This window comes from Panthera uncia (genome assembly GCF_023721935.1).
Source record: "Panthera uncia isolate 11264 chromosome B2 unlocalized genomic scaffold, Puncia_PCG_1.0 HiC_scaffold_24, whole genome shotgun sequence".
In the NCBI taxonomy this organism is placed as follows: Eukaryota; Metazoa; Chordata; class Mammalia; order Carnivora; family Felidae; genus Panthera; species Panthera uncia.
The window spans coordinates 66,384,733-66,399,051 of record NW_026057580.1 but is presented as its reverse complement, the minus strand read 5'-3'; the positions used below and the strand labels follow the sequence as shown (position 1 = coordinate 66,399,051).

General features: G+C 45.6%; 1 protein-coding gene across 4 annotated transcripts in view; it reads left to right on the top strand.

The window, feature by feature from the left end:
* Nucleotides 1-14,319, top strand: part of SCML4 (Scm polycomb group protein like 4) — a 120,696-nt gene that overhangs the window by 32,009 nt on the left and 74,368 nt on the right. Inside the window, exon 2 of one of the 4 annotated variants that reach the window (XM_049654093.1) lies at nucleotides 538-3,531. The exons of the other annotated variants lie outside the window; for them this stretch is intronic. Coding sequence (XP_049510050.1) covers nucleotides 3,495-3,531 — 37 coding nt within the window. The 5' untranslated portion in view covers nucleotides 538-3,494. The remainder of the gene's footprint in view (nucleotides 1-537; nucleotides 3,532-14,319) is intronic. 4 annotated transcript variants of the gene reach the window in all.

Below are 14,319 nucleotides of genomic sequence, written 5' to 3'. Positions count from 1 at the left end.
GAGATGGGGATCTCCGGCACCATGGATGAGGCTGCATACGGTATCCTGCTTCTGCCTTGCAATGCCACACGGGATAATCTGTCTCTCCTCCAGGCTAAACGTCCTTAGTTACTTCTGCTCCACAAAGGGAAGTCTCCATATGCCCCAATCTCTCCCCTTTTGGATGCAATATTTCTTCTAATTCTCGTCCCAGAAACAGGTATAAAACTCCGGGTGTTCTGCAGACAACAGGGGTATTGTTTCCCTTGATCTGGACACTATGCAATTTATATTGCTATGAGGTTTTTGATAAAATGGGCCACCCCATAGCCTAAATAAGACTTGTTATTAACTAAAATTCCTAGATCTTTTCCCCACAGGAAACCTTTCCTGTCAAGTCTCTCCTGGTATATCTGTGAGCAAGATAGTAGCTATTTTATCCTTTTAAGCTTTCATTTGCTTGAGTTGGTCCATCTGAGTAAAACATTTTGAACCTTAATTCTGTAACCTGTGGCATCAGTGTCCCTCCTAGACGTGTGTCGTCTGCTTATTTGATAGGTCTGTCTTCTAAATCTTCATCCATGTCACCAGGGAGAATATAACTGGAGGCTGTGGTGTACCATTAGAGACAACCAGCAGGTTGGTGTTATCATTAATCATGCAACTTGGGGCCTGGGTGGTATATCTTTAGTTATGATTGTACCCAAAAGCATTATCCTGTTAACTAACTGATCCATGAGGTATTCTTGGGAAATTTTGTCAAATACCTGTGGCAACCAACACAGGCCATGGTTATAGCATTCCTCTGATTTCCAACCTAATTTCTACCCCCTTTCACAAGTACATCTAGCTAGGTGAAGCCTTAAACTTCAAGGGGATTTGCTCTTAGAAAGCCAATGTTCCAATATTAGTGATTATCACTTTCTTTTATAAGAGCTTACTAATTTCCACATCCAGAATCCAACCTGTTTTGAAATGTGGGATGCACTATGCCCCTCCGCTCTTTCAGTCCTGCTCTCCCATCTATGATTCTTGAAAATTTCCAACCACAGCTCTGAGACCCTCTTTGTAAACTCCTGCAGCACCCAAGGGGATGTTTTGTCTGAGCCGGAAGAGATTTGAGCTCATTGGAGTGATCAGCAGTTTATCAATATCCCTGCCTCCCCCTCTGTGCTGTGTTCCACTGCTTCCAGTTTGAGATCCTTTGCTTTTCTGTCCTAAACTGATAGAAACAAATAGTTTCTGGCATGTCACTGCCACTTGAGTACTCCCCAGTCTATTTTGAGCAGTAGGCTAATTCTGTCCTTGTTCTGCCTAGTCTGAAAAATAAAAATTAACCCAACAAACGACACATCCCTGTATTCTTTAGTGCTTTTTGTGACTGTCAGCTCCTTCTGTGTTTTGACTTCTGCTGAGACTTTTCTTCCTGCCTTCTTTCTGCCAGTATGAAAGGCTTGTCCTAGATTAGGCATGCTGCCGGCTGCAAGCGTTTTTCTGTTTGCATCGTGTCCTGATGCCCCTTTGTGTCTCCAGGGCCTGACACAAATGCGTTGCACCTTGTAAGCGTTCAATAAATATTCATATAGATGCGGATTTTTCAAAAGGTAAACTTTGAACGCTAATTAAGAATTGATTTAACTGTTGTTATATGGCCTCAGGAGACCTTTGAGAAGGGGAGAGGATTTGGAAAGTTATCCAGGAAGCCCCTGTTTGCTGACTGCTAAGCCACTGGAGAGGAGTAAGACAAAAGAGTCGTTCTCTTTTTCCTTTTTTGACCTTTCCTTTAGCAACCAAGAAGTGGAAGACCACAATTGCATTGTTATAATGCACTCTTCCCTCCCTTTCCTTTTATGAGTCAATCAAATCATATTTGCTGAGGATTCACTGTGTGCAAGGCCACAAGAGGTCCCAGAAGCTTTCGCCCAGCCCAGATATGGTGGTAATAACCTCACTGACTTGTCTCGGGCTGTGTGCAAGGCTTCTAGTCTGCAGGAGTCAGCTTTTAAAAGGCAGTATCTCCGGGCCAGAAAGAAAAGCCTTGGGAGAGGACACTCCTTGGGGCTCAGCATCCTGTTAATAACTAGGCCATCCCAGGTGCCTGCGGAGACAGGCTGGACTGCGCATTAGCTGTGTGACCTCTGACAAGACACGGAGCTTTTCTGAGTCATCAACAGTGTAGATTTGACAGACTCTTTGTCTGTATAATGGGGGTACCTAGCAACACTCGCCTTAAAAACTTGCAGTGAGAATTCAACAAAGTAACATATGCATGCATATCTGCTTTATTAGTTCATTTATTCATTCATCTGCTGTTGGTTGCTTTGTTGGTCCTTCAGCAGGACCCTGTGCACAACCGTGTCTACCAGAGACTGCGCTGGAGGGAGCCAAGGGGATGCAAGTGTGAGGGAAACAGCTGACGAGGGGCTGTGTCCCAAGGCTGGGGTGCTCTGTGGGGAGAAGGGCTTGCTCAGGGAAGACCTGAGAGATAAACTTGGCTGTTTTGCCACGGGCTGGCAGGCCTGGCCCACAGCGATCTGTCTTTGTGGTCACTGCCTACCACCTTGTCTGGACGGTGTGCTGTGACCGCTTCACCTGCTTGAGTGACCTGCGAGTGTCACTGGGCTCAGAGCCATCCTGGGAGACTGAGACTGAGAAGCTGTGTGCTAACAGCACAGGCGTGGAGGATTCAGCCGTACCACATGCCAGTGGGACCCCCCCCGGAAGGGGTCACAGGTGTGTGCACAGGCCTGTGTCTGTGTGTGGGGGGGCAGTTTGTAAATGAGGAAAGGCTGGAAGTCAAGGACACCTGGCGACCTGTATGCTCTGCTTTCCTTCCCTCCTCCTGAGAGTGTCTGGGAACGGGATCTTCCTGGGCTCATCTCCATGTCCCCTATGGTCTCTGCACAGAGCCTGGCACACAGTAGGTGCCCTGAAAATATTTGTCAGATGATGCAAGGGATGAGACAGGTGGGAAGAGTCCATTTCTGGCCAGCGTTTCCCTTCTGAGGACCCAAGAAGTTGCTTTTTGACCCTGGTCTTGTAGTTCCAGGAAGCCCATGGGGCCACCAGTCTGTATAAGTGTAGCCTTTGGGGGACGCTGGTCAGAGAAGCAGTGACCTGCTTACCATGCCCGGGATGGGATGATGCTGTGACCACACTTAACAGGACAATTGAGAAGCCTTTGTGATCCTGGGTGGTCAGAAGCAAATTAGGAGACCGCATTTTGTTTTCCTCCCTTTAAGTTAAAGAAAAACCATCTGGGGAAAGTTCCCTTGTTCCAGCCCTCCCTTCTCTTCACAGACGTGCTGATAGTTCGCACTCCTAATATTTGAAGACCCTGGGGTTTTTCTTTGTGAAATAAGCGGGGAGAGTGAATCAGCCTGTGACGACTACATGTGCAGGTGGTGTGGTGATCCACCCCACCTCTCCGCCTCATGGCTTTCTAGAGAGCTGTAGAACCTCCCAATGCCACAGTGTCAGCAGCGGCCTCACACCAGGAAGCGGGTATAATCTAGATGGGAGACAGCGCTCTACGATGCCCTGTGGGAAGAGGTGAGGAGTGTGGTGTTCTCCAGACACATTTGGGTGTCCTTTTTCAGCGCGCTAGATAAAAACAAACGCTTTCGTTGTGTGCTGTCTTTGGGGACCCCGCAAACAGGTTGGTCGGGAAATAGAGTTCTTATTGGCAACCTCTTCTTTGCAGAGGGAACCCAAGAAAAGAATTACTTGTCTGGCAACAGCAGTAATTTATGTCGCACAGGGCTTTGCAGATTATGAGGGGTTCTCATGGTCGTTTTCTCATCGGATCTTCATGGGAGCCTGGCTGTGTGACCAGGACACTGATGCCCGAGAGTCACGCTGCCACTCTGCTTCCTTCCTTCTGTGATTCGAAGCTGACTCTCCTGATCCCTACTTACTGGCCCCGGATCACCTGCTTGCCTCCCTGACCCCTCAACCACAGAAACGTGCTCCTGTCCATCGAGGAAGCAAAGCTCTCATTTACCAAACACTGAGGAATAAAATCAGTTTCAGGTTATCTGTGTTTGCTGTCTTTCATCTCTAAAAGGCATCTCTCTCTCTTTGACTTGCACAAGAGGTGGGGGTGTCGGGTCCTGGGTTGTTTCCATATTTGTTTTCTGCTGAGGACTTATCTTACGTACATGGGTCCAAAGTGTGCAACTTTCTTAGACAGTGAGTTCTTTGAAGGCAAAGTCAAGTTGCTACATTCATTACATAGCGCTAACAATGTGTCTTAGACACTTAATGTTTTGTGGAGAGCATCATAAGGAAGATATTATTGTTACCCATTGCTACCCTTCAGTGTGAACAACTTTGTGCCGGGAAATTTGCGGGAAAATGTCTGCCACGGAAAGGTTACTGCCTCAAGAAGCCTTGGGGAATTCACAAATCCCCAAGACTGGTGAATGGATTCCCACCACGAGGCATTGACTTGGAGAGTTGTGATTTGTGCTATTTGAATCTTATTGTTTTATTGTTAAAGCTTTAAGAATGTTTCTTAGCAAACTATTTGAAAGGAACCTAGGCCTACAGTTGGTTTATATTACAGAAAATCATTTTGAAAAGAGAGTTTGCCTTGTAGATAAAGACCGAACTAGAAACAACCAGAACACCAAACCACGAGTGCTTTCTCAAAACTCAATGTGAAGTGCAAAGAGAGAACAAAACAGGAAGTAGTGGTTTGCGAAAAAAGAAAGAAATACTTGTAGCTGCCCTAAAAAGTGCCTTTCCTTACACTGTTGGGTGTGAGTTCTGCCACTGACAGGAAGCCGCTGGCTCCAACTCCTAGCAGAGACAAGTGTCTTCCAGCCAGTGCTGTCCTATTGCTGCCCACAGCTACTCTTTAACAAGCCTTGACAAACATGCGGGTTGGTCTAGGGGCGCCTGGGTGACTCAGTCGGTTGAGCCTCCGACTCTCGATTTGGGCTCAGGTCATGATCTCACGGTTTGTGAGATCGAGCCCCACATCAGGTTGTGTGCTCTCTGCACAGAGCCCTCTCCCTCTCTCCCTCTCTCTGTCTGCCCCTTGCCACCCTCTGAAAACAAATAAATAAACATTTAAAAAGCTGGGGTCAGTCTGTACGTCGTAGGTGCTGATTAAACACATGTGCTCTTCTCTCCCTCCAGTCATCGTGGGCTCAGCAGGTGGCTGGGTTGTCTTAGCCACCTAGCCATTCGTGTAGTATCGGTGCCATTTCTTTATGGAGGACATGGCGATGTGGCTTGGAGGGTCAGGTTTCCCTCCTGTCCCCCTAACCAGTCCCATTGCCGGCTCCTTACCTGCTCTCCGGGGCTGACCCTGGCAGGCAGTGGTAGGGATTTGTGCAAGGAGCCTTGGGGTGGAATCTGAGTTCTGCTCACGGATGGGCAATCTCACGCGAGCTCCTTGGGCTTCAGAGCCTCATCCGTAAACCAAGGGCAATAATGCTTATGTCACAGAGTTTTGGGGGAAGATAATAGAGGTGAAATAGATGAAGGCCCATCTTGAGAGCATGTGGCACACTATGTCTTGCTGGCGTGGCCTCGTTAGAAAGCGGTTATCACCCACGGGCCGAGCCTGGTGGAGCCAAGCGCCTTGGGCTGGATCCTGCTGCCTCAGTGCTGGGGAGTGAGAGAAGTCAGAGAAGAGGGCTTGGGTTGCCACTCATTCATTCATTCATTCGATAAACATTTGTCAAATCCCTAAGATGTGCCAGACACGGAAATAGCCAGAATACATTGATCAAGACATAGCATTTCCTTCAAGTAGCTCAAGTATATTGGGAGAGATGGACAAAGTCACAAATAAGTGGAATGTCATGTTGGGGGTGCTGTGGTCGAAATTGTTCAGTCACAGCCACAGAGGGGGAGACAGAATAGAAACTTTCTGTCCAGGCAGAGGGGTAGGGGAGGACCCTTTGGGAAGCCACCTCCTTGAGAGTCACACTAGTCTTTGAAGGTGATTCCTTTTCATCTAGCAAGGGGAACGTCTTCTCATTCCAGGCAGAAGCTGATGCTTTTTGAAGAGAGGCTAGAGATAGAGCTCTCTTGAAAAGCTGAGCAAAGGTCAGCCAACACCCCTTCCCTGACGCCAGCCTTAGAGAAAAACCGTGACTGGAGGCCCCAAAGTAGAGGTGGCCGAGGAGAACCTTTGTGATTGACTTACCATGAGTTCTCTTCTACCTTTCATTCAGATTGGAAGCAGGCCACTTTTATTATTCCGCTCAAGCCCCTGAAAGCCTTCTGGAATGAGCCAGGCGATGGGGATAAACTGCAGGGGCTGCACACAGGGGAGCCCTTCGGCTTGCATGTCCCCTAAGGTCAGTACCAAAGGGGGAGGGTGCACAGATCCCTCAGGGAGTGCCCGCTGCAAAGACCTGGTGAGGGGGGTGGAGAGGAGCTGGCAGGCCCCAAGCTCTGGCTTTCCCTTCATCATCCTGTGACCCTCAAGAACCTCAGCCCCACAGGACCTCTTTTCTCCGAACGTTCTGGGCTCTTCGTCCTCATCCTGAGGATATGCGTTGCTTCAGAGCTGTGCTCCTGCCCGATATTGTACATGTATCTCTTCTCCCCTAGTAAGTGGTGGACCTCTCAAAGCGGGAGGGGACCTCTCAAAGCGGGGGTGCCATGGCTCCATCATGGCACCTTGGAGACTTCGCACATCTCCACATAGGCCACTCAGGCAAGGCGTGACCACACACGATCTAAGTCCTGGCAGAATCCTCGTGAATCCAGGCAGAATCCCTCTTGGAGCATGGAGCCGCTTCCTGGTCCCTAACTGCCCAGGAGGCTGTTGTTGGACAGTTTCTCATTGCCTCCTGGGTGCCGATGAGCTGTGGGGCTTTTGCTTGGCTCTCCTTCAGAGTACAGCTACAGACTCTGAGCCCGCTCCTTGGCTACACCTTTCATACTGCAGTCATCTGGCCCCTTTTGTTTCTGTGTCGTCCTGTGAGACAAGGGACACGGGGGAGCTGGCACTCCTCTTGCTTTTCTGTCTATGTAAGTAAGAAACTGAACTGGACAAGGGCTTGTTGTCTCTTTACTGATTGACTCTGCCAGTTTTACTCAACAGGGAGTTTAGAGATCTAAACCTGTACAGACAAGGGGCAGAGGCCCAGAGGTTGAGTGACCTGTCCCCATCGCTCAGCTGATTAGGAGCTGAGCTAGGACTGGAGGCTGACCTTGTAAGTCCACAGTCGTTTCCACTAGCACCTAATTCTATGTCGTATGTACTATGAACTCTCACTGAAGTGGTTGTTGATCTGATCAATCACGTCTTTGCAGTTATTTGGTGTCCTGGTGTTCCAGTGCAAATAAATGCTCACAACCCTGGCACGTGATGAGTGTAGCACCCACGTGTCACATGTTGCTTGTGCTGTATAGCCCTTCCAGGGTTCAGAGCACCTGGCCCATCTAACCTCCTATGTGCTGGTGCGGCTGGCCCTGGCTGGTCAGTGCCCACAGATGGCAGAGCCACTCTCTAGAAGAGGTCGTAGATTTTCATTCGTTTGTTTTTATATAAAAAAAAATTTTTTAATCTTTATTTATTTTTGAGAGAGAGACAGAGTATGAGCAGGGGAGGAGCAGAGAGAGAGGGAGACACAGAGTCGGAAGCAGGCTCCAGGCTCTGAGCTGTCAGCACAGAGCCTGACGCAGGGCTTGAACTCACGAGCTGTGAGTTCATGACCTGAGCTGAAGTTGGACGCTCAACCAACTGAGCCACCCAGGCGCCCCTGTTTTTATATTTTTGAATACACACAAAATACAGCAGGTGGAAAACAGTGTGCAGAGAAAAGTCCCTTTCCCTCTCCAGTCCCTAGATCCCAGCCCTCCCACACCTCCCACCTCCAAGAGACAACTGCTACCACCTTTAAGCATTTCCAGAGATATTTCAAGCATGTAGAAGTGTATATGCATGCATACGTGTGTATATATTTATGTGTCTTCCTCACCCACCATGTAATAACATGCTACTGTGTAAATGTAAACTGTGTAAATGTAAACATTTATCCTGAAGGTCATTTGCTCTCATTTTACGTAGCCATGATTCTGCTGACCACAGCAATGGCAGAGAACATCCTATCGCTCCCCTCCCCCCCAGTTTCTTCTCACAACCCATGGGTTTGTATGTAGGCATGGCCCCACATGTGGCCATAGGTAGACAGACTCCGTCCTTTGGGATAGCGGAAAAGATAGGGAATTCCCAAAGGAGGCTTTCTTACAAAGCGCCCATTCTGCCTGGTCATTAATTGACCTGACTTACAGAGCAGGCAGATGCCATCCTTTTCCATGTACGTCTGTTGGGGTCTAACTAGGAAATCTCTTTAGTACTTAAGACACTGGGTATTTAATCCAGGGAAATGGTCACACGGTGATGAAGAGCCAAAACAGGAGACTGGAAAATCAGCCCCAGTCCTGGTGGTTGCAACCATCCCTAGGCTGGAGGGGGAGAGGGAGGAAGTGGTGTTGCAGAAGGCAGACCAGGTAACCTAGCCAGAGCTAAAGCCACTGGGGAGAAGTTCCTGGCAGAGACTTAGTGAAGCAAAGCCAGATTCCTTGGCTTCATCCATGCCAACCGCCAGCCTTCGAACTCAGACCGGCACCTCGCATTGGGCAAATCCAGCCAGCAGCCAGCTGAGGATGACGGGCCAAGGGCCAACTCCTGGAATCTCCAGAGCGCTGTCTTCTCTAGGGATGTCACCTGAAGTGGAGGAAGGCCTGTCTGTGTGGGGGACTTGATTAGAGAAAAGAGATGGGCACCTGCAACAAGGAGGTGGCATCTAGTCCGTCCCAGGCGTGGCACCTGCTTTCCCTTGCTCTCTGAGGCTCACCTGAGGGGCTGCTCCAGGCCCGTGGGCCCCAATTGTGGTGCTGGTGTTAAAAGCAGCTTCTCTTTTCTTCTTGTGCTGGCTGAGGGGACTGGCAGGTCCCAGAAAAGAGGTAGATTTAGGCTACAGCTGAGCAGCAATTCTGCCAATGAATTATTCATTGCTCTGGTCTGCCTGTCTCTCATGTTCAAATGTTCTAAAGTTTCTCCAAATCTTACAGATTGGAATGGCGGTCTTCCCACTTCACTGTGCATATTCTCTACTCTTGCTTTAGGTACCTTTCCTCCCTCCCCTTGTATATATGAACCTTGGCTCTCTATCACCCTGGCTGCTGCACCCTTACTGGGTGCAGTAAAGGTTCCAGTGTGTGGGAGGGAGGGGCTTTTCTAAGTTCAGCCAAGGGTGGAGTAGATATGACAGACTTTTCAAGTCTGCCCTCACAGCAGATGGCTGCTTGCAGGAGGCAGGAACCACCCCGCCCCTGCACCTGACCCAACAGCAGAGTTGGGAGCCCTACCTGTGGAGGAGATATCGCTGTCCTGAAGTCTCCTTCTATGTGCTAGGCACCTCTAGGAGCCTCTTTTCAGGGGGTTGAGGGAACAAGTCTGCACATGACAACTACCCTCAAGACTTTTAACAGATTCATCACCTTTGAACATTCTGTTGAACCTGCTTTCTACCTGGTTGTTATGTGGGACAACTGGAACTAACTGGTCCTTTTTGTTCCTGGATCAGTTCCTATTTTTCCAGGACAAGTTGTCTTATTTACAGTTTCTTTGTACCTTTCCTATTAAGACTGGTAGAGACAACAGCATATTGGTACATAATTAATGGAATAAAGTACCTAGAGATACACTCTCCCATATTTAAAAAAATCAACAAAAATTAATTATATTTTATTCTATTCACTCTTCTATTGATTGCAGCCAAAGTTTGGTACACTTTAGCTTAGGTTTCTAAGTATCGGAAAGAACTCCTAGCTTTTCACGAACCATTATTTCAATTTATTATATTACCATTGCTGTTGTAGTTGCTGTTATTGATTCATACATGGTTACAACTTTCTTCTTTGCCCTCTAGCAACACCCCTGATATTCTTAAAATCATCCTTGTGCTGGTGGTAACAATAAGATGTTTCAAGCTATTCCTAACCTTTCTCTGTCCCCACGATATGGCACACGCTATCTTTAAGGAGTCTTGGTTTTATTTAAAGTGGAGACTAGTATCAGGAAGCAAAATGTGAGTGCCGGGGGTGAGTACCCATGAATGTTGGCTCTGGCTTTTGTTGGCCCAATTTTTGCGTCGGAATTGGGGAAAACGTGTATTAAGTTCTCTTTCTCCGTTTCACAGATTGTTTTACTGTCCCTCTTCTTATGGTATGAAGGTTTCATTGACCATCAACGTGTTCCATTATGTTGATATATTTCTAGTCAAAATTTACAGAGATGAAAGCACACCTGTGACCCCAGCTGTGGGCTGTTAGCTTAGGTGAGATGGTAGACTCCACGGTGAATGGTGCTGCCTCCAGTGCCAGGTACACTCTGTGGGTGCAGGATTGCACCGGCTGCTGTGAAGAGCAGAGTGACGTATGAAACATGGCCCCTGGCCTCGAGGAATGCACAAGTCATTTATGTGCATGAAACAATGAGAAAACGACATGAGCCATCATTCCATTGGTGCCTACTGCAACCGGAGGTGCAGGCAATGGGGGGGCGAAGGCGTTGAGAGAAGGGAGGGTCAGTGAGTGGAGAGGGAAAGTCTGAAGCAGGAGAGTATGGGCCACCTTGGAGAATGGGTGCATTTTAGAGAGATGCCAAGGCACATCCTTATCACTGGAAACCACCTCACATACAGGACCTAGGCAGCCTGGGAAGCCATGGATCTGAGGGTGTGTACAAGGCTGCTGGTCCAAGAATGACACTAGAGGTACCAGCTTATTGGTGAATTCAATATGATGCCTCAGAATGAAAGAAAACAAGATTGTAGTTGTACTTTTGAAATGACAGAGAGAGCATCACACCAAGGATAGGAACGCATGCCATATGGTTAACAGAAAGAAATAATTTAGAGTCCGCTAGGAGTTTAGACATCTTTCTTTTCTTTTTTTCATTTTTCTGCTTCTTTCTTTTTTTAATTTTAATTTTAATTGTTTTTAATTTACATCCAAATTAGTTAGCATATAGTGCAACAATGATTTCAGGAGTAGATTCCTTAGTGCCCCTTTCCCATTTAGCCCATCCCCCCTCCCACAACCCCTCCAGTAACCCTCAGTTTGTTCTCCATATTTATGAGTCTCTTCTGTTTTGTCCCCCTCCCTGGTTTTGTATTATTTTTGTTTCCTTCCCTTATGTTCATCTGTTTTGTCTCTTAAAGTCCTCATATGAGTGAAGTTATATGATTTTTGTCTTTCTCTGACTAATTTCACTTAGCATAAGACCCTCCAGTTCCACCCACATAGTTGCAAATGGCAAGATTTCATTCTTTTTGATTGCCACGTAATACTTCGTTGTATATATATATATATATATATATATATATACCACATCTTCTGTATCCATTCATCCATCGGTGGACATTTGGGCTCTTTCCATACTTTGGCTATTGTTGATAGTATTGCTATAAACACAGGGGTGCATGTGTCCTTTCGAAACAGCACACCTGTATCCCTTGGATAAATGCCTAGTAGTGCAATTTCTGGGTCATAGGGTATTTCTATTTTTAGTTTTTTGAGGAACCTTCATACTGTTTTCCAGAGTGGCTGCACCAGCTTGCATTCCCACCAACAATGCAAAAGAGATCCTCTTTCTCCACATCCTCGCCAACATCTGTTGTTGCTTGAGTTGTTAATGTTAGCCATTCTGACAGGTGTAAGGTGGTATCTCATTGTGGTTTTGCTTTGTATTTCCCTGATGATGAGTGATGCTGAGCATTTTTTCATGTGTCGGTTGGCCATCTGGATGTCTTCTTTGGAGAAGTGTCTATTCATGTCTTTTGCCCGTTTCTTCACTGGATTATCTGTTTTTTGGGTGTTGAGTTTGATAACTTCTTTATAGATTTTGGATACTAACCCTTTATCTGATATGTCATTTGCAAATATCTTCTCCCATTCTGTCAGTTGCCTTTTAGTTTTGCTGATTGTTTCCTTCACTGTGCAGAAGCTTTTTATTTTGATGAGGTCCCAGTAGTTCATTTTTGCTTTTGTTTCCCTTGCCTCTGGAGACATGTTGAGTAAGAAGTTGCTGTGGCCAAGATTGAAGAGGTTTTGCCTGCTTTCTCCTCGAGGATTTTGATGGCTTCCTGTCATACATTTAGGTCTTTCATCCATTTTGCGTTTATTTTTGTATATGGTGTAAGAAAGCAGTCCAGGTTCATTCTTCTGCATGTTGCTGTCCAGTTTTCCCAGCACCACTTGCTGAAGAGACTGTCTTTATTCCATTGGATATTCTTTCCTGCTCTGTCAAAGATTAGTTGGCCATATGTTTGTGGGTCCATTTCTGGGTTCTCTATTCTGTTCCATTGATCTGAGTGTCTGTTGTTTGTGCCAGTACCATACTGTCTTGATGATCACAACTCTGTAGTATAGCTTGAAGTCTGGGATTGTGATGCCTCCTGCTTTGGTTTTCTTTTTCAAGATCGCTTTGGCTATTCGGTATCTTTTCTGGTTCCATACAAATTTTAGGATTATTTGTTCTAGCTCTGTGAAGAATGCTGGTGTTATTTTGATAGGCATTGCATTGAATATGTAGATTGCTTTGGGTAGTATTGACATTTTAACAATATTTGTTCTTCCTATCCAGGAGCATGGAATCTTTTTCCATTTTTTTGTGTCTCCTTCAATTTCTTTCATAAGCTCTCTATAGTTTTCAGCATATAGATTTTTCACCTCTTTGGTTAGATTTATTCCTAGGTATTCTATGGTTTTTGGTGCAACTGTAAGTGGGATTGATTCCTTGATTTCTCTTTCTGTTGCTTCAGTGTTGGTGTATAGGAATGCAACTGATTTCTGCGCATTGGTTATCCTGAAACTTTGCTGAATTCATGAATCAGTTCTAGCAGTTTTTTGGTGGAATCGTTTGGGTTTTCCATATAGAGTATCATGTTATCTGCGAAGAGTGAAAGTTTGACCTCCTCCTGGCCGATTTGGATGCCTTTTATTTCTTTGTGTTGTCTGACTGCAGAGGCTAAGACTTCCAATACTATGTTGAATAACAGTGGTGAGAGTGGACATCCCTGCCTTGTTCCTGACCTTAGGGGGGAAGCTCTCAGTTTTTCCCCATTGAGGATGATATTAACGTTGGGTTGTTCATATATAGCTTTTATGATCTCAAGGTATGCTCCTTCTATCCCTACTTTCTTGAGGGTTTTTATCAAGAAAGGATGCTGTATTTTGTCAAATGCTTTCTCTGCATCTATTGAAAGGATCATATGGTTCTTGTCCTTTCTTTTATTGATGTGGTGAATCACGTTGTTTTGCAGATATTGATCCAGCCCTGCATCCTAGGTATAAATCCCAGTTGGTCATGGTGAATAATTTTTTTTTTTGAATAATTTTTTTAATGTATTGTTGGAGCCAGTAGGCTAATATCTTGTTGAGGATTTTTGCATCCATGTTCATCAGGGAAATTGGTCTATAGTTCTCCTTTTTAGTGGGGTCTAGTCAGGTTTTGGAATCAAGGTAATGCTGACTTCATAGAAAGAGTTTGGAAGTTTTCCTTCCATTTGTATTTTTTGGAACACCTTCAAGAGAATAGGTGTTAACTCTTCCTTAAATGTTTGGCAGAATTCCCCTGGAAAGCCATCTGGACCTGGACTCTTGTTTTTTGGCAGATTTTTGCTTACTAATTCGATTTCCTTACTGGTTACGGGTCTGTTCAAATTTTCTATTTCTTCCTGTTTCATTTTTGGTAGGGTATATGTTTCTAGGAATTTGTCCATTTCTTCCAGATTGCCCATTTTATTGGCATATAATTGCTTATAATATTCTCTTATTATTGTTTTTATTTCTGCTGTGTTGGTTGTGATCTCTCCTCTTTCATTCTTGATTTTATTTATTTGAGTCCTTTCCTTTTTCTTTTTGATCAAACTGGCTAGGGGTTTATCAATTTTGTTAATTCTTTCAAAGGACCAGCTTCTGGTTTCATTGATCTGTTTTATGGTTTTTTTGGTTTCGATAGCATTAATTTCTGCTCTAATCTTTATTATTCCCCGTATTCTGCTGTTTTTGGGTTTTATTTGCTGTTCTTTTTCCAGCTCCTTAAGGCGTAATGTTAGGTTGTGTATCTGAGATCTTTCTTCCTTCTTTAGGAAGGCCTGGATTGCTATATACTTGCCTTTGCTGCATCCCAGAGGTTTTGGGTTGTGGTGTTATCATTTTCATTGACTTCCATATACTTTTAATTTACTCTTTAACTGCTTGGTTAGCCCATTCATTCTTTAGTAAGATGTTCTTCAGTCTCCAAGTATTTGTTACCTTTCCAAATTTTTTCTTGTGGTTGATTTCGAGTTTCATAGCATT